A 24,666-nucleotide genomic window follows, 5' to 3' on the forward strand; every position below is an offset into this window, starting at 1 on the left:
CACCATTTTTTTAATATTACCATAGATCTAGCATGTTGTTCCACCAACCACCATTATTAGCGCTATTTAGCAAGACACGAACTACTTCCTGTGTAACATTAATCATTATCCAATCAGAGCGCGTCATGTTGTGGCATTGACCAATCAGAACCGATGGTGACGCCTCTGGATTGTCAGCAAGTTTGCCCTTTCTTTGTGCTACCCGTTAGCTTCAAGCGTGGTGGTAAGGAGTACTTCTTGCAATTATATTTAAACATTAAAGGGAAAGACAGAACTGGGAAGTTAATGTTATCAACAAAAGATGCATTTGAATTGACATGACAGTCTGAATTCCTAAGAGTCGTTAAATAGAGAACGTGTGACTCGTTGCCTCCATTGAAAGTGTGGCAGACTTTAGTCTTGATTCTTACATCTTATCAGTCCTTCAATGTAGCAATCCTTGAACGTGACTCATGACAAAGAATTACGTGTTGTTCTCATAATTGTCAACCATCCGGCGTCACTGTGTGTTCTTTTTCTTTTTTGCCCTGGTCAATCGGCACCGAAGGGAACAGGAAGCCGTCGAATGACCACAACCAACATGGCCGCCGGGGGAGTCCACATTTGCCGAGGAGGAATGCAGTAGGCGGGGCCGCGAACCTTGTGTCAAACTTTGGGAATGACAGCAGGAGTGCTGCAGGATTCGCAAAGAAGGGAAAGTGTCGCCTTCGTTGCCGCTCCTTGGATTACTTGGGACTTTTTCATTTAAACGCCCAGCCCGTGGAAGCGACACTTTTCCCCTCGACGGTGTCGAATGGCATATACCTCAGCCATGTCGGAGGACCTGAGTTCCCAACCGTGGACCATCGACAAAGATGACTATGAGCTACACGAGGTGATTGGTATGTAAAATATCGCTTGCTTGCTTGCTAGTTTTCCTCTCGCCTCGGGTTGCTAACGTTCGTACAAACTGGGATGTTTTGATGTTAGAATTCAATTTAAGCATCTTTATTTTTCCCCTAAAATAAAGAGAGGGAGGCTAATTTGCAGGACAGTCCATACCGGGCGGTGTTAAAACTTGGAGCCGGTGGAATGTTTCCACTGAGAAAAAGCCAACCCCGCCCAGTCGGGCTGCGCCGGTGAATGAAACGAGCGTCTGTTACTAAAAACATTGTGTGGCATGGCTAAAGGCATATTTACTTGCAGAAAGCACTTCTTCACTATCAAAGCTTCTTTCTCTGCCCAGAGAATTAATTAAATACACCCTGAGATCAAATGCAATTGCAAGAACTTTTAAGTTGATAGTAATTTGAATTCCTGTAATGAAAAAAATTGTCTCAGTTAAAATTTTGCATGACTCCAGGTTGAGAAAGTGCTTGCTTTGATACTGTTCTAGGAGTGGAAATGGTGTGAAAATCATAGAAATTCTGCGTTTATGGTTTTATTTGTCTTTAGAAGTGCTCTCAAGGCTTGTGCTGGCCCACCCTTCAGATAAGTGACCCTACCCACGCCTGCCCCACTTTGTTAAGAACACAAAGGTGTGCACAGTTACACTTGGTCAGTAGTAAGTCAACCCAACAACTTACTACTATATGCATATGCATATTTATATGTATATTAAGAAAGTCAATGCAGATGTTATAATTTTCTGAAATGGGAATTTGAATCACATGCATATGCATGTGATTCAAATTCCCATTTCAGAAAATTATAACAGCTGCATTGACTTTCTATACATTCGCTCCCTTGGTGGTTGGTGTATTTGAGGAAGGGGGGTGGACGTCTACAAGTGCACCATTGAGTGATCCTAATGACCCACAGATCACACAGTCACAAAGCTAATTTGTACTTGTGAGGGTACACAAACTGTGTTGTTCTTGTGGTCAGGCCTGCTCACAAACAATCATTTTTGCAATTCGCTTTTGCGACTAATCAAGTATGGAAAGAAGTTATATTTCTCTTGGCTCAACATTTAGTTGTAAATGTGACGATAAATATTCTGTAACTATAATTTTTTTCCCCAAAACGAAAGCAGGTGCCCATCGCAACTCTTGTTTTGCTATCTTCCCTCTTGGGGTGGAAAGTGGTCTTGTTATTACATGGCTCACACCCACTCTTTTCAACTCATTGTGCTGTGTCGGACTAAACGAGACGGCAAAGAAATACAGTCTGCCCTCTCACTTTTTGGAAGCGGCCAATGTAAATCAGTGGACGATGTGCTAATGATTGTCTGTTTCTCAGCGGAAATTGCTTGCAACAAAGAAAAGTCGTAAACGAGGCTGTAAAATGGACTCACTTGGCAGCACTGACTAGTAAAAAAAATCTAATTGTAATAAATCGATAAATTGTCTATCCAAGGAAAGCAATGATAAACTAATCATGGATTTTGATCAATCATAATTTCTGATTTCTGTATTCTGGTCATTGAGGACTCCAAAAACTTTCTTAAAATTTGTTGTTAGCAAAACATTGAGGCAACACATATAGCTTGCGGAGAAATAATATGCTTACAGAAAACACAAGGTGCAAAGAGCAAGCTTGTTTTGTCAATGTTTTTATTTTGTCCTTTCTACATTGTCCAACAATTGGGATACCGAAGGACGATTCACCTGAAATGCCCGTCTGGCTGGACTGGATACGTAGGGGCATTTGTGTTAAGGCTGTGACAGTCAACAATGTAGACGGGAGGTTTTTTGACAGAATTGTTCATTTTTCCTCCCAAAGATGAAGTGTCTTTGATGCAGGTGCAGAATTTAAATGTGTAAAATATTGGCAAACGTGAACCGCAGTGAAATATTGATATTTTTTGACAGTTGATCCAGAGCGAGGTAGGGCGATGTCCACAAAAATGTCGTTGTGAAGGGACACTATTGAAAAAAAGAGGATGGCAGCGAGGGGTTTGATGGTTCTCAAAGACACGTTCGTCGTCTCAGACTTGCTCAGCTGGTCCCTCCGCTTCTTTCCTCGTCCATCATTACCTGAACAAAAGCCTCTGAGCGATGATTTATGACTGCGGGCAGCCTGTCAGGTTACGTACTTGCATTTTCACCATTCTATTTCTTTAACTCAAGAGCTACTTGATGGACGGCTATCGTCGCCGACGGCACTAAAAGAGTTAAAAATTATTCTGTCAGAATTGAGTACTACATTGGTCATGACTAAAAAAAGTGTTAGATCAAGTACTGCGGTTTTTGCCCTACATTTGCACGCTTCTTCCAGCTTGCCCGCCCGGCCATCCCTGACGACTAGCTGTTTGTTTGTGTGGACGAATTTACACCCCGGTGTGGTCTCGGCAACTGGATCACAGGGTCTGTGTGTGTTTTCTTCAGCCAAGGCCTCCAAGGGGAGGATGAGATGAGGTAGTTTGCTAGCTAGCGGTTGGAGTTTGGCCAGCGATTATTAGAAATCTGGAGATTTGAGCTGGACCTGGTTGGTTGTCAGTCAATCAATGTCGCTAATGTCTTTGTTATGTTGGATTAGTACTTCAGTACTGCAGAAAAGATTCTTGTAATTAATCAAATCAGAACTGACCTTGTAATATTGACATATGTCGTCATTTGGGGTGTAGCGATAAAGCGATTTCGATCACTTTGGCAATAATCCAATTGAATCTATGAGTATGCAAAACGTAGATCGAGATTGTTGTCTTTTAAATTTACAATGGAGTTAAAATGTGTTTTCAGCTAAACTGTTCAGTCAAAAAGTCAACATTTTCAACTGGTATTTTGTAAAACTGAAAATTTTAATTAAATTAAAAGCTGGTCAGGGAAACGGCCGAATTTTGAAACCACATCCAGTTTTTACGCAACCAATAGGCATTGTTTTTCCTGATGTTTCAATATCATAATATAACATCATGATTTACTATAATTGGCAATGAAACATGATCATACAATGCATTCATTGGGTGTCTATTGCCGTCAATGGCAGCCCGTGAATTTAAAAACAAATGAAGTCACCCTTTATGATTCAACTGCGTGCAGGAAATGACAAAGGAAATTGCCATTTTATTAAATTATCATGTAGACTTGCGTTGTCGCGTCACCGCAAATCGCTTCTCATGGCACTTTATTAGCATTGCTTGAAGCTATATTGAAAATGTAAACAGTGAAATATCACAAGGTCAACTCTATTTTAATTAAAATACGGGAACTGTTTCTTCCTTATGTGGCTCCTCCCCTATTTCTAAATCGCTACCGGCTCTTGGCTCAATGAAAAGTCTAAACAATGGACACTTTGTTAATATTTGGGCATAGCCAAGATGAGGGCAACGGGGGTTAGCAAAAGCTTACTGGAGGGTGCATGAGCTTGCTCGCTCATTCGTCCGCCGCTCAAAGCTTCACGCCAGAGGGGGGAAAAAAGCGCTCTTGGCATCGCACCCAGAATCATCAGATTGTGTGTGAAGTGCACGCCGAGGTAAAACAGTATCAAAGTTTACAGTTCACGGTTGTCATTGACCGAAACATTGCAAGATGGCGTCCAAATCCTGCCTAACAGGAAAGTTGCAATTGAAATTCTCTTGAATTCTTTTATTTTTTTACCTAGATTAAATAATCGATCGTCCAAGTTGATTTTCAAGGCAAGGCCATATTGCTCATAAGGCATTTCCTAGTGTCTTACTATGCATTTTCTCAATCCTGTTTTTATTTTCAAACTCCATCCATAATGAGACGTTCTTCTCTCTTTCCTTTTTCTTCCAGGGAGCGGGGCCACGGCCGTGGTTCAAGCGGCGTACTGCACACCGCGCAAGGAGAAGGTGGCCATCAAGCGAATCAACCTAGAAAAGTGCCAGACCAGTATGGATGAACTCTTGGTAAGATCCACAACTGCCAAACGCACAGCGCTCCTTTAACCCATCACGTATCATTAACTAGTATGTGGTCAGGAAGCTTGAAATAGAACCCAGATTTCCTCTGTTTTTATTTTTTTGGAAGCCCAAATCTTTTCTAAGAACTCTTGAAAGGGAGAAAAAACGCTAAGCGGCACATACTCGGCTTATTGTTCTTCTGGCGCAATAATCCGAGCAGTTTAGATTGATTCTCTTTCTTTGAAAGGAATCCCTTGTGGACATTCCGTCTTTCCACCTGCCGGACATCTGTCCTCCACGAAGTGCCTTCCTAGTTGAATAATCTATTTATGTTTGTCCGCCGTGACGCCACATGCTCCCACAGTGGCTTCTCTTGTGCGACGGCGGCACCGGTTTGTGACAATCGGCGATTTAGTTCGGATTTCCCCGACATGGGAGCGATCAGATTGGATAAAGAAAAACACAACTGTCCCTGTGAGAGGCCCGTTTCCTGGTGACGGGTCACTTGGTTCATTCCTTTAATGACCCTGAGCTTTAAGAGTGGACATCCATCATTGGACAGATGACGTTACGTTCAGTTTGATGTCCTATGACTCATATTACTGAGCAGTGTAGGTTCTTGAACGCAGTCTTGATTCTAATTCTTGACACCCAAATGAATGTAGTATTGGTTTTGGGTTAAATTCTGCTGGGTCTTGTTTGTTTTTAATTCAGGCAAGTGGTCGTCTGGTCTTGGTCGTGTTCATGCCATGCTAGTAAAGTGGATTTATTAAACCGTTTCTGTTTTGCATGTTCAGGTCGGTTTAATTGTATTATACAGTTTATTTTTTAAACCATTTTTTAAAGATTTTCTTGCACGCTGAAGGCGGAACCAAAGTCATGTGGTAGTTTCCACACGGACACGTTTCAGTGCCGGACACGCCAGCTGTAAATAAGCACACGTTAATTAAAAACAATGTGCCAGGTTTTTTATTAATTTCTCGTTTAGATTTTACGGCTTTGATATATGTTAACGTGACAAATGAAAGTAAGAAGCTTGCTCCAAAAGATGCATCGTGGTCGGCTAGAAACGCTGTTGAACTCTTCAAACTTTGCAGAGCACAAAGGCAAGTGGATAAATCATATTTCTATCGTCAAAATAATAAGCCTTAACTTTACTTAAAATGGCACGATCGGGCAATGAATGTTGAATTTATTTGTTAGAAAGTCAGCTAGATAGGCCACTGCAGGCACATACATGTGCTTTCTGCAGAAAATATTAATCTGGTTAATTATTATAATACTGATCAGTTTACAGTTTTGAGTGTTTATCCATAATTGTAAGAATGTAGAATTGGTTCAATTACTTATTGTTTAGTTTTATAAACTGATTGTTATTTATTTGAAATATCATGCAAAATGTTTACTTTTAGTTCCACAAGTTGTATTGTATTTACATTTGGAAAATTATAGTATTTTAATTTGCATCACTTCACCAAAACGAGCAATTCAAAAACTGAACCGAAATTACATTTTAATACATTATAGTTACACCTGTCTACACTAGTAAAAACAATTTACGACTCAGGTGTCAACCTGTTGTTTCCGGGTCAAATCACCATAAATTTAGAGCAAATTATTAGTATTTACGGTGACTACAGCGTGCAAGATAACTACCACAAGTGGTGGTATTTCCTCTAACGCCTGCTTAGATGATATTTCTTTGTTGCCAAAGGTCACTGTGCACTTGATGTCTATTTGTCCTAAATCAAACTAGTGACAGGGCTAAGCAATATGTTCTCAGTCACAATCAAATTTGTAGTTTTTTTCCTTAGTTGTCTGTGCCTTGGATTTTTGTTGTAATGCTTTAATTGGTTTGTTATGTGCTATCCATCCCATTTATTCTAACCATTTGCTTGACTCACATATCAGCATGAAAGGCTTCTACTATGAGAACATGTCAGGAAGTCTTCCCCCACCCCGGAGTCCCCCCGCGGCCCGCGTTTACAGTGACCTAATCCCCGAAACAAAGACCCACCCTGGTCGTCACATTGTGTGCTGGAAAAAGATGGGCAAAGCGGCCAACTGCCGGAGCACGATATCCTCCCTGTTAGGCCATTGTTTGTCTTCTGGCCCGCCGCACCGAACCGACCCTCCTCTTCCACCGGGCTAAGGACAGAAGGGTGGGTGGGGGTCTGAAGCGCAGCCGCATCATCATCATTGTTGTCGATGGGGAAGGCGACCTATCGAGCTGTTTGTCGGGCCCGCCAGACTGGAAAATATTAGGATAATTGACAACCGTTTGGGTTCAAACGTAGGTGTTGTGTGCTCACCTGTTGCTGAAACACAAATGGTTGGCCAATTATATATCTTTTGCAAAGGATGGCAATGCTATTTTTCATCCTTGTTCAAAGGATGGAGTAAAAAAAAAGAACTCATTTATTTTCTTGGAAAGGCGGTAGAGCTACTTCTTTGAAGCAGGCACATTTTCAGGCATTTCACGCTTGTCAATTACTTGCAATGTTGGAATAATGCCAGTTTTTTTTCTTCTTTACAGTCATTGACTCATTCCTCATCTTTCATGAGGGAGAGTAGTAGAGATATAATGATGTTACATTGCTTGTGTCGGGTTTTTATGCTTTCCAAAAACAAGATCGGGATATTCTATTGCTTATTTTTCAAAATAGAACCGTTCATTTTTCAACCTTGCTAGCGAACAGTGGTTGCCATCTTGATGGATGAACATTTTAAGGTCCTTTTTGCTTTAGTCCATAGTTTTAGTACTTCCCGCTTATTCAAAATCTGATGTCACCTACTCACCAACTCTCAAAGGAGCTCTGTAGTGATGACTTGGCAAAGAGAATTGTGTTAGCTAAGCATTTATTGCCCAAGGCTTGACCTTGGGGGGCGTTGAGTGATCGATGGCCGCACTTTGAATATATCAACTCTAGGGATGATCTTCATTCAGGAGTAACCTCATATTGTAATAATCATTTTTTGATCATTTGCATTTCTTCCTTGTGTTTCAGAAAGAGATCCAGGCCATGAGCCAGTGCCATCACCCCAACATAGTGTCTTACTACACGTCATTCGTGGTGAAGGATGAACTGTGGCTAGTCATGAAGCTGCTAAGCGGCGGTAAGTCAATAAACCATGTTAACCAGCCGCCTGAAATCGGGGTCGGTCTGGCGCTAGATTAGCGTAGCATTGAGGGGCTTTAACTTCCGTACAGCACACGAGCTGTCGAGGTAATAACAGCGTTGGTGTGGCAGAGCCGCAATTTACCCATCGAGGAAGGAGAGCAGCTGTATCTGATTACATTGTTCCTTTGCTCCAGGAATGCTTCAAGTCATTTGACTAGCAGGAAATATGGGACCACTTCCCAGTCGTGGGGGGTAGACCCGATGAAAGCAAAAGAGTTACGACTGCCGGCGTCACCGCGAGTTAAATCTTGGTCCGGAATTGACGCGGTCGAAATAATTGCTCCCGGTCCAAATGGGGTCCACTTCTAGTGGCGTAAATGGCAGCGAGTGAGTTAAATAGCTTTTGTTTTGACGGGCCAGCCAGACGGCAGACGGCCCGAGCGACTCTTTCACTCGACCTCTTGATGTTGACTTTTATTGTGCGGGGTAATGAAATGATGGTCAGGGCCTCGCTCGCTCGCCAAGGAGACGGCCTCAAGTGGAAGTCGCTTTTATAGCCTTCCAATGTGGAGGAGTCTCGCTTTAGCACACTTCACGTCACCAATAGGACATAGGAGCCACATTTCCATGTAGCAAGTAGAGGGAGGGCTATTTGCGCTATCAAAATTGTCATGTAAAATGGCCATATAAATGCAATTGAATTATTTTTTTTCAAATTTGAAACTACCCGATAGCGTGTAGAAATGACATGTTGTTAAAAAGTCTGATAGCAAAAACATCTCTTCTGGATGCCTGAAAGCAATCCAATTTTGACCTTGAACCGACCAAGCGAGCGATAATTGTTAGCCGCATGTCACTGTTGATCTAGCTTTGTCACCAGCTTACCGCATTTCTCCACGCCGTGTCAAAACATTTGGATATTCCGACCAGATCCAAAATGGCATTCACGCTTTGTCGTGGGTACTTTTCCCGTTCCAAAAGAAGACAGTTGACCCGCCATTCATTAAATTCGCATCAGAGAAAGCCAATAGGAGTCATGCTAGAGCAAGCAGAGGAATGTCTTCCTAGAAAATGAATCCCAAGTCTTTTGCCGGGCTCGCAAAGGTCGCCACAACCCGGAAGGTTGCCATCCACTTTGGAAATTTGAGCTCAATCAGTAAATTTGTTGCATGGGAAAGCTACCGGCAATTATCCTTGTAACTGCTGAGCGAAGAGTTTTGAAAAGCTTTATCCCAGCCTTGATTCAATCCCATAAACCGAGTAATCCATAACTTTATTTTTTTTTCTTCAGTCTGAGGCAGCAGTCTTTTACTCTTACACTACCTCACCCGCGCTAAAGCCACGCTTAGCGCCTCCCGCGTGACAACTTGGCGTTGTCATCGGCCTTTGGCACAGCTGGCATCCGTCCTTGTGCTCTGTGACTTGTTTACTTTTTTGGGGGTTTGTTTGTTTGCTTTTAAAATACAATAATGGGGATGGAAGTCTTTTTTTGGGGGTCAACGGTTCAAACTCATTATGTCGCGACATGTTCATTTGTGTTTTGAAAATATAAAGGCATGATTCATTTTCAAAGGGGTCGCATTGAGGACAACCTTGTCAGCTGCTTTCCGGTAGGACGGAAAGAATAAGTCAGGTCTTGTGAATATGTTTTCAGGGCTAAATGCTACGTGGCAGTTTAGCAATTCAAACCGTTTTTCACAGAGAGACTCCAGTTATTGACATGATTAGAAATAAAAAAAGTATGACCTATTTCTGGGTTGTTAACTGATTTGAATTGCTACTGAGTTTAGTTTTTTATGCTATCTCATTTGTTGTTGAATTTAGTTGTTGTTGTGTATTTAAGACTTTATTCTTTTGAGAGTTATCACTCGTTTTAATAGGAATATAATGTGACACATTTAGATCGTGATTTAAATTGGCCCCTATCGTGATAGATTTGTTATTCCAAATTGATCAGGTGTTCAAATGTGTGATATTGAAGCGTCTGCACATCAATGTGGAATCAATCCACGTAGGCTTGTGAGAAGAAGCTGTCGTTCAAAGGGAATTTAGCCATTGAAAAGGTAATGAATCTTGGGTTGCTGCTTCAGCGCATTCTAATTTAAAAGGTCCTTGCACATACTTTCGTGTTCATCTTAGAAATGCGTTTTAGTTTTGTGTGTGACCACAAATGGGTTTTCTTTTCTTATTGCACCAGAAACTACTCTCTTTTTTTTGAAGTGTCTCTATTTTTCCAGTTGTGAAGGTTATGTCTCTGTCTTCTTTTTTTTAATCAGGCTCAGTGCTGGATGTGATTAAGCACATCATCTCACGAGGCGAGCACAAAACTGGCGTCCTGGACCAGGCCAGTATAGCCACTGTCTTAAAAGATGTGCTTGAGGGACTGGAGTACCTGCACAAAAACGGACAAATACACAGGTAAGATTTAGAAGGGAAAAATGTTTTTAAGCTTTGTCTTTAAGCAGACAAAAAACGCTGAAAGAGTTTAACGACAATGGTTTTATAGCTAAAATAGATTATTTGAAGAAATAGGTGGAATAGTGTGTCTCGATTACAAATATGGAATTTTACCCCCCAAAAGCTGTTTTATCAGAATAGTACAAATTTTATTAGTGTTGGTTGTAAGGTACAATTTTACAACGTCGTATAATTTTTTTTAAAGCTATGAAATCACAATAGCACACTGTCCAAATTGTAATCCTATTACACTGAGGTTGAAAATTGAGGATTTATTTTCTTTGTTGTCGTTAAATGTTCCCCAATTACTTAACAGTGACCCCCATAAGCTACAAAATTCTTCAAAGTGAACAAAAAAATGCCTGCTAGAGAACAAAGCTGAAATGAAACAAAGCAATCTTTGAAATGTTGTCAAACCCCATTCGTCGACCGGGTGAAAATGCTAACGTAACGCCGTGTGCGAAAGTGATTCTTATTGTTGACCGGTGACCGTATCAAGGACGTGACATTTACTCAACACCGCAAAGGTCAGCGGTGTCATGGAGATGGAGCTGTAAATGGTGCGGACTGAAAACTTTATGGCTTATCGCTATGCTATAGTGATGAATTGAGGGATTAAAAAAATGACTCACCTTTTAAGGTCATGTAGATAAAGAAAAAAAATGTAAAAAGGGTCAAGTTTGCAGTACAAAGGAGTCGTGCAATGTGATCTACCTCCAAAGCGATGACATTTTACCTACCTAAAACTGACTTATTCGTGCAATGCACCTCGGCCACGCCCTTGTCTTCCTGGCACGTGGTTTAAAGCGAACTCTAACCACGCCCCCTTCAATGTTCGTTATCGCTTTATTAGTGTGATGATTTTCAGACGTGAGCCGCGAACAGATACAATTGACATTGACATTCCGAATGCCATAGTACTAGTACCACCATAGTTAGCAAATTGACTCTCTTTGTCAGCCTGCCTTGAATAATGCATGCAAGAAAATGGAAAACAACAACCCTTAATCTACGCAGAACAGATTTACACACAATTTAATGCAATATCATACATAACGAAAGTCAAAATCACTATAAATTAGTCTTACGTGTTACAGGCAACTCTGCATTGCTTGACATGCATGATGAATGTGCATAATTGGAATGTGTGGATGGCAGATTTGCGTAACCAAAGGAAACGTGATCCCCAAAGCTTTCCTCTAAGCCACTTCAAGACCGAGTTAAGTCAAGCCGTCGCTTAGCGAGCGGCCTTGGACGCTACCTTTGAACTTAATGTTCCTTTTGTCGCTTCCGTGTCACGTCATTCTTGTAATAGTCCGACATGTTCCTCACATTTAGACATCAAATAATACGAAAAAGTCATAGCATAACAAGATAAATGTCGCCATGTTTCCATACCGTTTCATTTTTAGGGGAGGCTCATTTTCTGGTGTTTTGGTCCAAGTTGAGGACTTTCTTTCCACTTTGTAGGATAATGACATTGAGGATGAATGAGACAAGTTGCCGCACATTCCCAACCCGTTTAAGCCCGATCACATGAGTGGTCGTCTCGGGGCAGAGGGGAAGGGGGGGGTCGCTCTAAGGGTGGGCTGGCAGCCACTGAAATGTGGTTGGATGGTCCCATCTTGACCTAAAGTAATTAGAGTCTTGCGGCCTTGGCTGTTGGTCGGAGCAAGATATTTGCCACGTGAAGACAAACTGCTTCATCTCACCACCGGTCAAAAGTTAAGATGGTACTTTGACATGAACACCTACTTTTTTGAGAACTCCTTTTTACAGGATTAATGGTAGGAGTTAGAATTGCATAAAGAGTCACCACAGTTTATTTTTATTAAGTGCACCATTGTTTACTATGTGCAAAAGATAACTCATGAGATTTTTGGAGTCATAACTTTCAACATTGACTTTGAAATCTGTCCCCTTTCTACAGAGATCTCAAAGCAGGAAACATTCTTCTCGGAGATGATGGTTCCGTGCAAATTGCAGGTATTTTGAACTCATTTATTCTCGTTTTTTTGTGTGTGTTTTTTTGGTATCCTGTATGAAATCTTAACGTGTTTTGTCAGATTTCGGCGTGAGTGCCTTTCTAGCCACGGGCGGCGACATGACCCGGAATAAAGTGCGCAAAACCTTTGTCGGAACGCCGTGTTGGATGGCGCCTGAAGTCATGGAGCAGGTAGGCACCTTCTTCTGTAACCACGGCGCCGAAACGCCCCTTTTTCTGTCGTTCACTAAGTTCTCCCGCAGGTCAAAGGCTACGATTTCAAAGCGGATATTTGGAGTTTCGGCATCACGGCCATCGAGTTGGCCACTGGGGCGGCACCTTATCACAAATACCCTCCCATGAAGGTCGGCATCTTTTCTATTGTCGTATTTGTGTCCTTTGGGGGACCAAACGAACGTATGCCGTCTTTTCAGGTGCTGATGTTGACGCTGCAAAACGACCCGCCGGGTTTAGAAACCGGCGTCACCGACAAGGAAATGGTGAAAAAGTACGGCAAGTCCTTCCGAAAAATGATCTCCATGTGTCTGCAGAGGGATCCGGAAAAAAGGTAATTAAGATTTCTGGAACGTAATATTTGCGCTCTGCTTCTAGAAGTCATGTAACTACCGTAATAAATCACAAATTGACATAAAATTAAACCATAAAATTCCCTCAATAAAAAGGGGACTTTACTACGGGGCTTTTTTAATTTTGTATTTTTTGTTTTGTTTTGCCATTTAGTGTCAGAAAAATACCATGAGCGCATTTGAAATTCTGTATGTAAAACTTATTTATGCCTTTAGCGAATCTGGAATAATGTTGTTTTTAAAAAAACTAATGTTCTTTGAGTTTGTCACCATTTGGGAAGGTTTTATTGCGGCGGCAGACAGTTTGACAGCCCGTAAAAGATATTTATACGACTCCTGGCGGTGTCGCAATCAAAGCAACGGCGCTAACGATCCGCCTTTCTGCTACTCAGGCCAACGTCCTCGGAGTTGCTGAAGAATAAATTCTTCCAGAAAGCAAAGGTAGGTCGGCCTCAGATGCTGCAATATGAGTCAGCAATCATCAATCTTTGCATGGGGACGGCTGATTGGTCGCTTGTAGAGTTAAAATGGGGAGAAGCGGTCGGACTGGAACAACCAGCGTGCCCACTTGAATCTTTAGCCTTCTTAAGTGTTTTTTCTCATTAATTACTTTGGTGCAATGTAATTTTGAAGCAGTGCGATCATTTCCAAAAGTGTTGGTGTTTGGAATAAAACTCCAAATGCTCTTTCTCCCCTTTGCAGACCCACGACTACCTCCTCGACAAGCTTCTACAGAGGGCTCCCACAATATCAGAGCGGTCCAAAAGGGTACGGCCACGTTTTACCATTTTACAACGCAACACTGAACATTTGGATTTCACTTAATGGTATATGCTTCATTAGAAGCCCATTGATAACAACTAGTTTTACACAGACTCCCTCTAGTGGTAAAGATAACTCTGTGCAACTTGAAAATCTCCTTTTTGGTCACCTGAATATTATTCAGCCAGTGTTTATTTTATTTTATTTTTGTTTTGTGTTCTTGAAGGTTTCATCAATTTACCTTCAAGACAATTTTTTGTTTCTTGTTCAACGATAAGACTTATTTTGATCCATCCGCAGGTACGCCGCGTCCCGGGTTCCAGCGGCCGGCTCCACAAAACGGAAGACGGCGAATGGGAATGGAGCGACGACGAGCTGGACGAAGAGAGCGAGGAAGGCAAAGCGGCCGTCGCCGCCTTGAGGGTATGCAAAAAACAAAACACGTCACAAACCCCCCCCAAAACCCTGTCTTGGTCCGCACGACGTCTGTGGTGTTGTATATCTCACGTGCGTGCGTATGTGTGTTCTGTTTGACGGCAAAGGAGCAGCAGGTGAAACCTGCTGGCGCCCCCAGGCGACAAGTGCGCTTCGCCTACCCACTCGAGCTGCCTACGTCCAGGGTTGTTCGTTCACTCGACTCCGCAATATAGATGGCGTTCCCCTAACAAGGAAGGGCTCTCGCTAGCTAGATGTAAAAGCCCAAGTGGGGACGGTGAGAGACGTTCAAATTCACTGGACGTCTAGCACCGTCAAAGTTAAAGGGAAAGGAAAAAAAAAAACTAAAATAGTCCAGTGCAGCTCCACTGAGAGTTCCCATTCCTGGAAGCCATCTGTATTTTTTTTTTTGATTGCTTTCTCTCTTAAATATTTTTTTTTGAATGACTCACCAAATCAAATCCAATCAGTTGCAGCTTTTTATCAAAATTCTGGAAATTTCAGTTGCACTTGCGTTGCTTTTTTATGGACAATTTTGTGCCAGTTTGACGTGTGCGCTTTCTGTTTGCGACTGTACTATTTCTATATTCCACCATTATTTTACATTGTTATTAGCCAGCAGCGCTAAAGACTCTACTAAACGTGTGAGCCCTTTAACTCTTCTCATTTCCCGTATTTTGTTCCCTTCCTGTGTGCCCTTTAACAGGTGCATCTCAGTATTTCAAACTTTGTCGGGAAAAAAGTTATCAGAGACGTCCAATCCGTTTAAAGAGATTGGACGTCTGTCGCCCACCATTTCAATGTGGCTCCTTTTTCATTGCAATGTCTTAATTTCAAATTGGGACTGACTTTTTTTCCACAATTTCTGAGATACCTGCACTTGGTGTGTTTACCTTCGATTCACCGCGTTCCAATGCTATTTAAGCTAACGCACAATCGTTCTCTTTTGCTAGTCGCCGAGAGTGAAGGAAGCGGCGGCGCAAAACTCAGAGGTGAGTCCGCCAAGTTTTTCCTGTTGTTTAAACCGTACATTGAATGACACCATTTTGTGTCTGCCCTTCAGGCATTTCAAACGACGGAGCCTTCCGGCGGAGCGCCTCCAGCTATTGCTAGCAATGCGGATTCGTCACCGGCTGCCCCCAACCCCGCGTCACACGCTACAAGCGGGGGAACAACTACGGCTACTGCTCCGACACAGGTAGTTTTTTTTTTTTTGGTTGCCCTTGCTCATGACGCATTTGTTAGCCATGTAGTCAAAGTTATCATTTGTTCCTCTTCAGGTTTGTCCGGCACCAGGAAACGAGACGTCGCCCATTAGTTTGGTTCTGCGGTTAAGGTGAGTTTTGGCATGCGACATTGAGTGTTACTTATGATCCGCTAAATACATTTGTTTGTTCGGCAGAAATACGAAAAAGGAGCTCAACGATATCCGCTTTGAATTCATGCCAGGCAGAGGTAAGTCAAACGGATCTAGGTCATTTGCGGTGCATTGCTAATTGTTGATTTCATTGTGCAGACACGGCAGATGGAGTATCTCAGGAGTTGGTGTCAGCGGGGCTGGTGGATGGCAGAGATTTAGTCATAGGTGAGTCAAGTTGTGATAGGAATGTTTTTTTTTTTATTGATGGACAATAAATACTTTCTTCGTTTGCTTTACAGTGGCTGCAAATCTGCAGAAAATAGTCGATGAGCCTCAAACCAACAAAAATGTCACTTTTAAACTGGTGAGTTGACGACATCAAAGTTGCTGCATTCTCCACGTCTTAACATTTTTGGTCCGTTTCCATCGCAGGCTTCCGGAATGGAAGGATCGGAAATACCAGATGACGTCAAATTGATGGGCTTTGCGCAGCTTACCATTAGCTAAACTGCTGTTTAGGACCTTGGGACCCATTTGCCTAAAAGATGTGAAAACAAGAAAAAAAGGACACGTATCATTATTCAGAAACAGAACATTATTCCCTCCCCCCTGCCCGCCCAGCTGTTAAAGAAAACCACTACTGCCAAAGAGAAAGCATTCATCCAACGGGCTAAAGTATGACTACGATATACACTCCAAAAAACAAGAAGCTACGTTTAGACCCGGAAAGCAAGACCCCCCATCCCGACATACAGTAGGTCCCAAAATGTTTGAGTCCACTTCTTAGGCCAATAATTTTGACTCAGTTTCACAGCTTGTATAAAAACGTTTCAAATTGGTGTGTAATCTTTGGCATTTTTCTCTTAGGTTAACAAATGGCGTTCACTCCAAAAGAAAAGGAATTTTGCCTTTTAAAGTGTGCACGTACGCTGTCATCCAAGATAGTGCAACGTGGCTTCATCACAAATTTTGCAAAGAAGGCACCAACTACAAAACAAATTAGGACTTGGCACCAATTTGTTTTGTAGTTGTTGTCTTCTTTGCAAAACTTGTGAAGAAGCCACGCTGCACTGTCTTGGATGACAGCATACAAGCATACTTTAACAGGCAAAATGCTTTTTCTTTTGGAGTGAACAGCATTTGTTAACCTGAAAAGAGAGAAATGTCAAAGGTTACACACAAACAGTGAAAATTGTCAAAATGATTGGCCTACAAAACGGGCTCAAACATTTTGGAACACCCTTATTTGACGCATTTGCACAATCTTAACTAACAACCTTGAAACGTATTACAATGCCTTGTGTTCAGCAGACTACTGAATGCGTTTTTTTTTGCCATCATGTACAATTTCCAGTTACAGGCAAAGGCAACCTCCCCAAAAATATGACGCTTTAATCAATTGAAATAATCTTGTCAGTCACCTTTCCATAAAAATCAATTGGTTTCAAGGTTTGTGTTATACTTACTAAAGTTGTTGGCGTGTGAGCTTCCATCCCAAAAAGCGACTCCTGCTGTGTGAAACTTGGTTGTATCGCCCCAAAATGTTAGCATTAGTTCATCTTTAGTTACGCGACTGCTTGTCTGAAAGAAGTTAAACTGGTAAGTAAACGTCTAACTATTGTACGCTATTGAATAGTGTGTAAAATCACCAAAATGGTCTTACCTTAACCGTGGCAGACTTCCAGGTTAGTCGTCGTGATTACTTGAAAATCAGCTGAAGACAGGCCATCTGTAATCAAATGACAGAATCAACGTCAACAGGTAATCCAACGCATATCGTCGTTTTTTGGTAAAGATCTCAACTGAACGTTTAATATCGTATCAGAACGATTGACGTATTCGTTTTGCAATACCTAGTCGTTTACCAGAATTTGCCGTCTTGTGATAGATTAACTGTGAAGTAAAAGAGTGTCAAGTCAGCCGAAACCAGTTAGTTAGCCAACAAAGGTTTTTTTTTTTTAAACAGAAGCCTTACGTTTGAAGTGCAGTTTTTTGTCTACATAGAAAAAACGCAAGTACTTACTTGATTGAACTAGTTTGTAAATACAAAGTAGGATTTTTTTTCTTTATTGGGGTGTTTCACGCTAGGCCTTTTTTGTCTGTCCCAAGACGACTTGAACGTTTTGATGGGTCGCCTGACAACGCATTGGCTATTTTGGAGTTGTCTGCCTTTTTGTAAGCCAACAAAGTCAATAGGCTGTTTACGCTCGCCTTATGTTTGAAAATGACCAATCTGCACTTTTCTCGCCGGTGTCAAAGTTCCCAATCGTAAATATTTGTCACGCGATGTGTTCGATAAGATGAGTGTGTGCGAGTGGAATTTGTGTGTTATCTGCCAAGATAACTTTCAAGTGTTCGGGCAATAAGTTGTTAGTCGTAACTGTTATTCTCGCCATCTTGATCATTTGCTTTTGTTTTGTTTTAGTTCTTTCAGGACTTGCAAGCATGTTTCTCTCCAGTCTTTTTAAACAATAAAGAACGGCATATCAGTCGGAGCTTGTTTTGTCCGCTGGTCTGAAAACGGCTTTATTGCAAAAACGGACGGTGCTACTTTTTTAATCTCGATTGCTGGGAGGGCACCAGATTTTGACAAGTGATGGTGTTTAAACATTAAATGCATGGCTTCTGCGTCCTATGTGTATTTGGCTTCGCCATGAGTACCTTTGCACACGTCCTGGAGGAGATCGGCGAGTTCGGCTTGTTCCAGAAGCGGCTGGTGGCGGTCTTGTGCATCCCCAGCGTCTTCGTGGCCTTCGACAACATCGGCCAGGTTTACACCGCTCTCAGCTTCCCCAACTTCTGCGACACCGACTGGATCTTGGATCGGGCGGACGCCTACTTGACCCTGGAAAAGCAGAAGGAGCTTACTATTCCCACAAAACCAGACGGGAGTTTCCAGAGCTGTCTCATGTTCACGCCGGTGGACTCTGACCTGGAGACCATCGAGACCTACGGCCTCAACGCTACCACGGATTGCCTGAACGGATCCCGCTTCGAAGTGCCCGCTGCCGTCTCCAGCGTCGTGACAGAGGTGAGAAGACAAACGGTCGACCTGGCGAAGAACCAAAAACGAGATGTTAGATGCATATTTTTAAATCGTGCTGGTAAAGTTTCCAAAAAAAATTCAGTCAACCAACATGATGTTTTTTTTCCCCACCTTTTGTCCATCAGTTCAATCTGGTGTGTGACAGAAGCTTGATGATTGAGGCGTCTCGATCCATACACATGGTGGGACTTCTGGTTGGTGCGCTGGTCTTGGGCGCCATGGCTGAGAGGTTTGTTTTGTCCTCCCTTCCAATCCATTCTCTGAAACCGGAATGATATTTAAAAAGGAAAAACCCAATCATTTTTCCAGAGTTGGCTGGTGCTTGGTGTTCTTGCTCGGGCATCTTCTTCTGCTTCTGACTGGCATCGCCGCGACGTTCTCTCCAAACGTCTACGTTTACGTCGCTCTCAAATTCGTGTGCGGATTCGCTTTGTCGGGAGTCATTGCCAATGGCTTTGTGATCGGTGAGTGGAGCTTGAGGATAAATGTCAAGTTGGCACATTTTTTTTTTTGTCCATCTGCGTTTGGTCGTAGGCGGCGAGTGGTGCGAATCGTCCAAGCTCGCCTTCTGCTCCATCATCGGTCACAGCTTCTATTCGGTGGGTCTGGCGCTGTTTGCGGCTCTGGCCTATTTGATCCCCGATTGGAAGATCCTCCAACTGGTCCTCTACAGTCCCCTTCTTCTAATCCTGGTCTTCTTCTACTGGGACGCGTTCCCATCGGTCAGGCTGGTCCCGGAATCGGCTCGCTGGCTCCTGACTCACTTAGTGTAGATTTATAATAGTGAACATGGAAATGATCTGTTACTTAACATTGGAGAATATATACAATAGTCATGTACCCTTACTATACATGGACTTTTTTAAAAGAAAAAAGTCTTACTATACTTGGTCATTTATTTTAAATAATTGCCTCACTATAAATGGTCATTTTTGAAGATACTAAGTATAGTAAGGCTTTTTTCTTAAAAAAACACATAGTATAGTAAGGCTTTTTCCCCCCCCAAAAAAACGACATAGTATAGTAAGGCTTTTTTTTCTTAAAAAAAACATAATATAGTATGTTTTTTTTTCTTTAAAAAACGACATAGTATAGTAAGGCTTTTTTTCTTTAAAAAAACGACATAGTATAGTAAGGCTTTTTTTTCTTAAAAAATGACTTTCTTTAAAAAACGACATAGTATATAGTAAGGCTTTTTTTCTTAAAAAACAACAGTATTGTAAGGCTTTTTTCTTTAAAAAAACAACATAGTATAGTAAAGTTTTTTTCTTTAAAAAACGACATAGTATAGTAAGGGTTTTTTCTTAAAAAAAGACAGTATAGTGAGGCTTTTTTCTTTTAAAAAAAACCGACATAGTATAGTAAGGTTTTTTTTTCTTAAATAACAACATAGTATGGTGGCAAAAACATTGGGTCAGAACCTGAGGTGGGAACAGGTTCAAATCAGGAATGAGTTCAAATTCACCACTTACATCTTTAAAGTCATTTTCCAATGTTATTGAGGTACTGGAGAGGAGAAATATAACTTCCAATAAATTTCTTTCAGTTGTTGCTGTGGTCCAGTGGCAAGACATTGGGTCAGAATCTGAATTGGGAACAGGTTCAAATCAGGAGTGAGTTCCAATCCAGCACTGAGAGTGCTCATCTTGTTTACAAATGGAGTTGAGGTAATGAAGAGGACAAATATGTCTTTTGATAATTTCTTCTTGTGATCATCATAGGTACAAAAATGCTGTATCTGAATCTTTGGTGGAAAAAGAAGTTCAAATCAGGAGTGAGTTCCAATCCAGCACTGAGAGGGTTCATCTTGTTTACCAATGGAGTTGAGGTAATGAAGAGAATAAATCTGACTTCTGATTCTTCTCCTTCTAGTTGTTGCTGTGGCCCAGTGGCAAAGACATTGGGTCAGAATCTGAATTGGGAACAGGTTCAAAATCAGGAGTGAGTTCAATTCTCTCTTTTTTTTTTAAGAAAAAAGCCTTACTATACTATGTCATTTAAAAAAAAAGCCTTACTATATATGTCGTTTTTTAAAGAAAAATAGCCTTACTATACTATGTCGTTTTTTAAAGAAAAAAGCCTTACTATACTATGTCGTTTTTTAAGAAAAAAAGCCTTACTATACATGGTCTTTTTTTAAAGAAAAAAGCCTTACTATACATGGTCATTTTTTAAGAAAAAAGGCTTACAATATATACATGGTCGTTTTTTTTAAAGAAAAAAAGCCTTACTATACATGGTCATTTTTTAAGAAAAAAGGCTTACAATATAAATTAAATGTCTAGAAGTAAAAAACAAACACTAAAGTGCATGTTATGTCATAATGTGCAATACTGTATTTTAAAGGATTAAAGCCCAACCAAAAATATTTACAGCTCCCCCCACTAACTAATGCACGTTATGATGAAAACAATGTTTTTTTAAGTATGAATGCCCAATCAACACGTATTTACAGCCCCGCCTCCGCCCCACCCACTGACTAATGCATGTTATTATGAAAACAATGTATATATTTTTTTAAGTATTAAAGTCCAACCAAAAAGCATTTACAGCCCCCCCTCACACCGACTAACGCACGTTATTATGAAAACAATTTATATTTTGTGTGTGTCTATCTTTAATAGGCGTGGCCGAGGTCACAGTTCAAATAGCCGACGTCAAACCAAAAATGGCCGACTAGCTAGGAGGCAGCACGGACGTGCACTGCAGAGCAGCTCAAAAGTGACGATTTGCCGAAGAAAGCCTGACAAACTTCTCACAGGACGATGCAGCACATTCGGTACGTTGTCATTTGGGGATTTCGAAGCCCCAGTTCTCGTCTTCAGAGTGATAAGAGCACGATTCGTTGACGTGATGTAGCCCCATGTGTGTGCAGACGGCAAAATGTTTGCAAACAAATTGGCTGCATTGCGTTACCGATCGATCGCTCTTTTGTTTAAAAAGAAATCATTCCATTGTGTTTCAGTCCCTCAACGAGCACAGACTGCTGGGAAACATCAAGAATGTGGCCAAAACGACCAGAAAGGGGCATCTTGTCGACGCCATAACAAAGTGAGTCATTTTTAAATACTAGTTCCGATTTTCTCTATCCGTGTAATATTTAAACGTCAGCGTTCAGTATTCAAGGCTTTGCGCAATTGGCTCGTTTTTCATAATGATACATTCAACTTTTGAATGAAAACACTAACTAGCTTGGTGTTTTTTTTTAATAGCAAAAACCTGTGGATTAGTCACCCACACAAATGCCATTAGTGGACGTGTAAGGAATAAACAGTAATCCCTCGATTATCGCGGTTAATGTAGACCAGACATGGCTGTGATAAATGAAAAACTGTAAAGTAGGGTCATCCCTATTGAATTTAATTTAAAAAAAAATACTATAGTGGCAAGTGTAGGAGTAGCTTCCGCTTGAGTTTCACATCTTTCTGAACTTACAAATAATAATCAAACATAGGCATTGTCATCATACCCAGATAACTGCGTATGACCTAATTGGTACAAAAAAATTCTGCCATGTAGTGGAACTGTGCACTCAAATAGATTATATACTTTTACCCTGTTAATTTTCTTAAAGACCTCAGGGCTTGGACCGTTTCATTTTTAGTTTTAAATGTGTTTTTGACAAAACTTAAGTGACATTTATTCAACACTAGTGCAGGTGTCATTTTTGACTCCTTTAAACATTTTTTTCCTCGGTGTAAGAAGAGAAAAACAGAATCTTTTTGGATATTTTTTAAGAATTAATGGATTTGAAATAATTGACTGAAAAACTCAAGGCCGAAGTAGGATTTATTTTCATGTAATTTGTACCTTGTGGGCCCCTGTCCAGTGTGTTTTCTATATTTCCCACCACATCAAGATCCTGATTATTTGTTTGTGGAGGAAAATGTGAAAAATAGACTGGATAGGGGCCTTTAAAGACTCAGATTATTTTTTTTAGTCTCTGCAGCAGACAAAGAAAACCAGACCATCAGGAGTATGTCTAATATTGCCTACCTTTTGATGTTTTATAGAGAAAAAAAAGCTAAATGTAGGAGGGTTTTTTTAAGTTAAATTAGGCCATAGTCTGTATTTCTTTTTTATGTAACTTGACCACTTTTTGTTTTCCAGAGTTCCACCAAGGGGGGGACAAGCTTTCCTGCCCATGTACAGAGGCTGACGCACCCCTTCATTTCTCGGTGCTGGGTGTTACGCCAGAACCTATCTCCAAACTTTTTCAAAATAAAAGGTGAGACCTTGTGAATGGTTTTTTACTTAACTTTATGTGTTGACCCCTTTTTTTGTTTTCCAGAATTCTACAAGGGGGACAAGGTTTCCTGCCTATGTACATAGGCAGGAAACCTTGTCCCCCTTGTAGAATTCTGGAAAAACAAAAAAAAAGGGGGTCAATACACAAAGTTAAGTAAAAAACCATTCGCAAGGTCTCACCTTTTATTTTGAAAAAGTTTGGAGATAGGTTCTCGCGTAACACCCAGCACCGAGAAATGAAGGGGTGCGTCAGCCTATCTCCAAACTTTCAAAATAAAAGGTGAGACCTTGTGAATGGTTTTCTACTTAACTTTGTGTATTGACCCCCTTTTTTTTGTTTTCCAGAATTCCACCAGGGGGACAAGGTTTCCTGCCTATGTACAGATAGTCTGAGGCACCCCCCATTTCTCGGTGCTGGTGGTTACGCGAGAACCTATCTCCAAACTTTTTCAAAATAAAAGGTGAGACCTTGCGAATGGTTTTTTACTTAACTTTGTGTATTGACCCCTTTTTTTTGTTTTCCAGAATTCCACAAGGGGGGCAAGGTTTCCTGCCTATGTACATAGGCAGGAAACCTTGTCCCCCTTGTAGAATTCTGGAAAAACAAAAAAAAAGGGGGTCAATACACAAAGTTAAGTAAAAAACCATTCGCAAGGTCTCACCTTTTATTTTGAAAAAGTTTGGAGATAGGTTCTCGCGTAACACCCAGCACCGAGAAATGAAGGGGTGCGTCAGCCTATCTCCAAACTTTCAAAATAAAAGGTGAGACCTTGTGAATGGTTTTCTACTTAACTTTGTGTATTGACCCCCTTTTTTTTGTTTTCCAGAATTCCACCAGGGGGACAAGGTTTCCTGCCTATGTACAGATAGTCTGAGGCACCCCCCATTTCTCGGTGCTGGTGGTTACGCGAGAACCTATCTCCAAACTTTTTCAAAATAAAAGGTGAGACCTTGCGAATGGTTTTTTACTTAACTTTGTGTATTGACCCCTTTTTTTTGTTTTCCAGAATTCCACAAGGGGGGCAAGGTTTCCTGCCTATGTACATAGGCAGGAAACCTTGTCCCCCTTGTAGAATTCTGGAAAAACAAAAAAAAAGGGGGTCAATACACAAAGTTAAGTAAAAAACCATTCGCAAGGTCTCACCTTTTATTTTGAAAAAGTTTGGAGATAGGTTCTCGCGTAACACCCAGCACCGAGAAATGAAGGGGTGCGTCAGCCTATCTCCAAACTTTCAAAATAAAAGGTGAGACCTTGTGAATGGTTTTCTACTTAACTTTGTGTATTGACCCCCTTTTTTTTGTTTTCCAGAATTCCACCAGGGGGACAAGGTTTCCTGCCTATGTACAGATAGTCTGAGGCACCCCCCATTTCTCGGTGCTGGTGGTTACGCGAGAACCTATCTCCAAACTTTTTCAAAATAAAAGGTGAGACCTTGCGAATGGTTTTTTACTTAACTTTGTGTATTGACCCCTTTTTTTTGTTTTCCAGAATTCCACAAGGGGGGCAAGGTTTCCTGCCTATGTACAGATAGTCTGAGGCACCCCCCATTTCTCGGTGCTGGTGGTTACGCGAGAACCTATCTCCAAACTTTTTCAAAATAAAAGGTAAGACCTTGCGAATGGTTTTTTACTTAACTTTGTGTATTGACCCCTTTTTTTTTCCTTCCAGAATTTCACCTGGTGCCAAGGGGAGTGTCTTCGTCCATTTGAAAATGGATGAAGGCAACCCTGATTTTTCAAAATGCTGGATGGCCTGCGCGAACCTATCAGTGGAGTCCTTCAAAATAAAAGATCTTGCAAAGTATATGGCTGTTATGGCAGAATTTATCTCCAAACTTTCAAAATAAAAGTTTTTAAATGTATGCATGTGTTTGTCTTT

At 41.2% G+C, this 24,666-nt stretch overlaps 2 protein-coding genes and 1 long non-coding RNA gene across 7 annotated transcripts; all 3 read left to right on the forward strand.

Annotated features, from left to right (window-relative positions):
- The first annotated feature begins 113 nt into the window (after positions 1 to 113).
- oxsr1b (oxidative stress responsive kinase 1b) lies at positions 114 to 16,410 on the forward strand. The gene is made up of 19 exons (XM_077623858.1): positions 114 to 223; positions 548 to 881; positions 4,680 to 4,792; positions 7,795 to 7,903; positions 10,185 to 10,326; positions 12,296 to 12,351; positions 12,432 to 12,541; positions 12,613 to 12,714; positions 12,784 to 12,917; positions 13,329 to 13,377; positions 13,639 to 13,704; positions 13,999 to 14,121; positions 15,087 to 15,125; positions 15,197 to 15,331; positions 15,414 to 15,469; positions 15,536 to 15,588; positions 15,650 to 15,718; positions 15,793 to 15,857; positions 15,926 to 16,410. The coding sequence occupies exons 2-19, from the start codon at positions 794 to 796 to the stop codon at positions 15,998 to 16,000; spliced, it is 1,584 nt and encodes a 527-aa protein (XP_077479984.1). The 5' UTR covers positions 114 to 223; positions 548 to 793; the 3' UTR covers positions 16,001 to 16,410.
- A 150-nt stretch (positions 16,411 to 16,560) lies between these two features.
- Positions 16,561 to 20,289, forward strand: LOC144091578 (solute carrier family 22 member 14-like). 3 transcript variants are annotated; one of them, XM_077624046.1, is made up of 5 exons: positions 16,561 to 18,524; positions 18,665 to 18,768; positions 18,849 to 19,003; positions 19,074 to 19,138; positions 20,086 to 20,289. In XM_077624046.1, exons 1-5 carry the CDS (start codon positions 18,108 to 18,110, stop codon positions 20,203 to 20,205), a joined length of 861 nt encoding a protein of 286 aa, XP_077480172.1. In that variant the 5' UTR covers positions 16,561 to 18,107; the 3' UTR covers positions 20,206 to 20,289. The 3 variants fall into 3 exon arrangements, with proteins under 3 accessions (XP_077480172.1, XP_077480173.1, XP_077480171.1); XM_077624047.1 differs by having other exon boundaries at positions 16,561 to 18,263; positions 18,379 to 18,524; positions 19,074 to 20,235; XM_077624045.1 differs by having other exon boundaries at positions 19,074 to 20,235.
- An 11-nt stretch (positions 20,290 to 20,300) lies between these two features.
- Positions 20,301 to 24,649, forward strand: LOC144091581 (uncharacterized). 3 transcript variants are annotated; one of them, XR_013305761.1, is made up of 11 exons: positions 20,301 to 20,313; positions 21,164 to 21,318; positions 21,505 to 21,590; positions 22,650 to 22,767; positions 22,831 to 22,850; positions 23,153 to 23,248; positions 23,313 to 23,332; positions 23,635 to 23,730; positions 24,097 to 24,212; positions 24,277 to 24,392; positions 24,457 to 24,649. It is a non-coding gene; the product is annotated as an uncharacterized LOC144091581 (long non-coding RNA). The 3 variants fall into 3 exon arrangements; XR_013305762.1 differs by lacking the exon at positions 22,831 to 22,850 and adding an exon at positions 23,795 to 23,814 and having other exon boundaries at positions 23,133 to 23,248; positions 24,117 to 24,212; XR_013305763.1 differs by lacking the exons at positions 22,831 to 22,850; positions 23,313 to 23,332 and adding an exon at positions 23,795 to 23,814 and having other exon boundaries at positions 23,133 to 23,248; positions 23,615 to 23,730; positions 24,117 to 24,212.
- Positions 24,650 to 24,666: the final 17 nt, after the last annotated feature.

Source organism: Stigmatopora argus, chromosome 17 (genome assembly GCF_051989625.1).
Source record: "Stigmatopora argus isolate UIUO_Sarg chromosome 17, RoL_Sarg_1.0, whole genome shotgun sequence".
Lineage (NCBI taxonomy): Eukaryota > Metazoa > Chordata > Actinopteri > Syngnathiformes > Syngnathidae > Stigmatopora > Stigmatopora argus.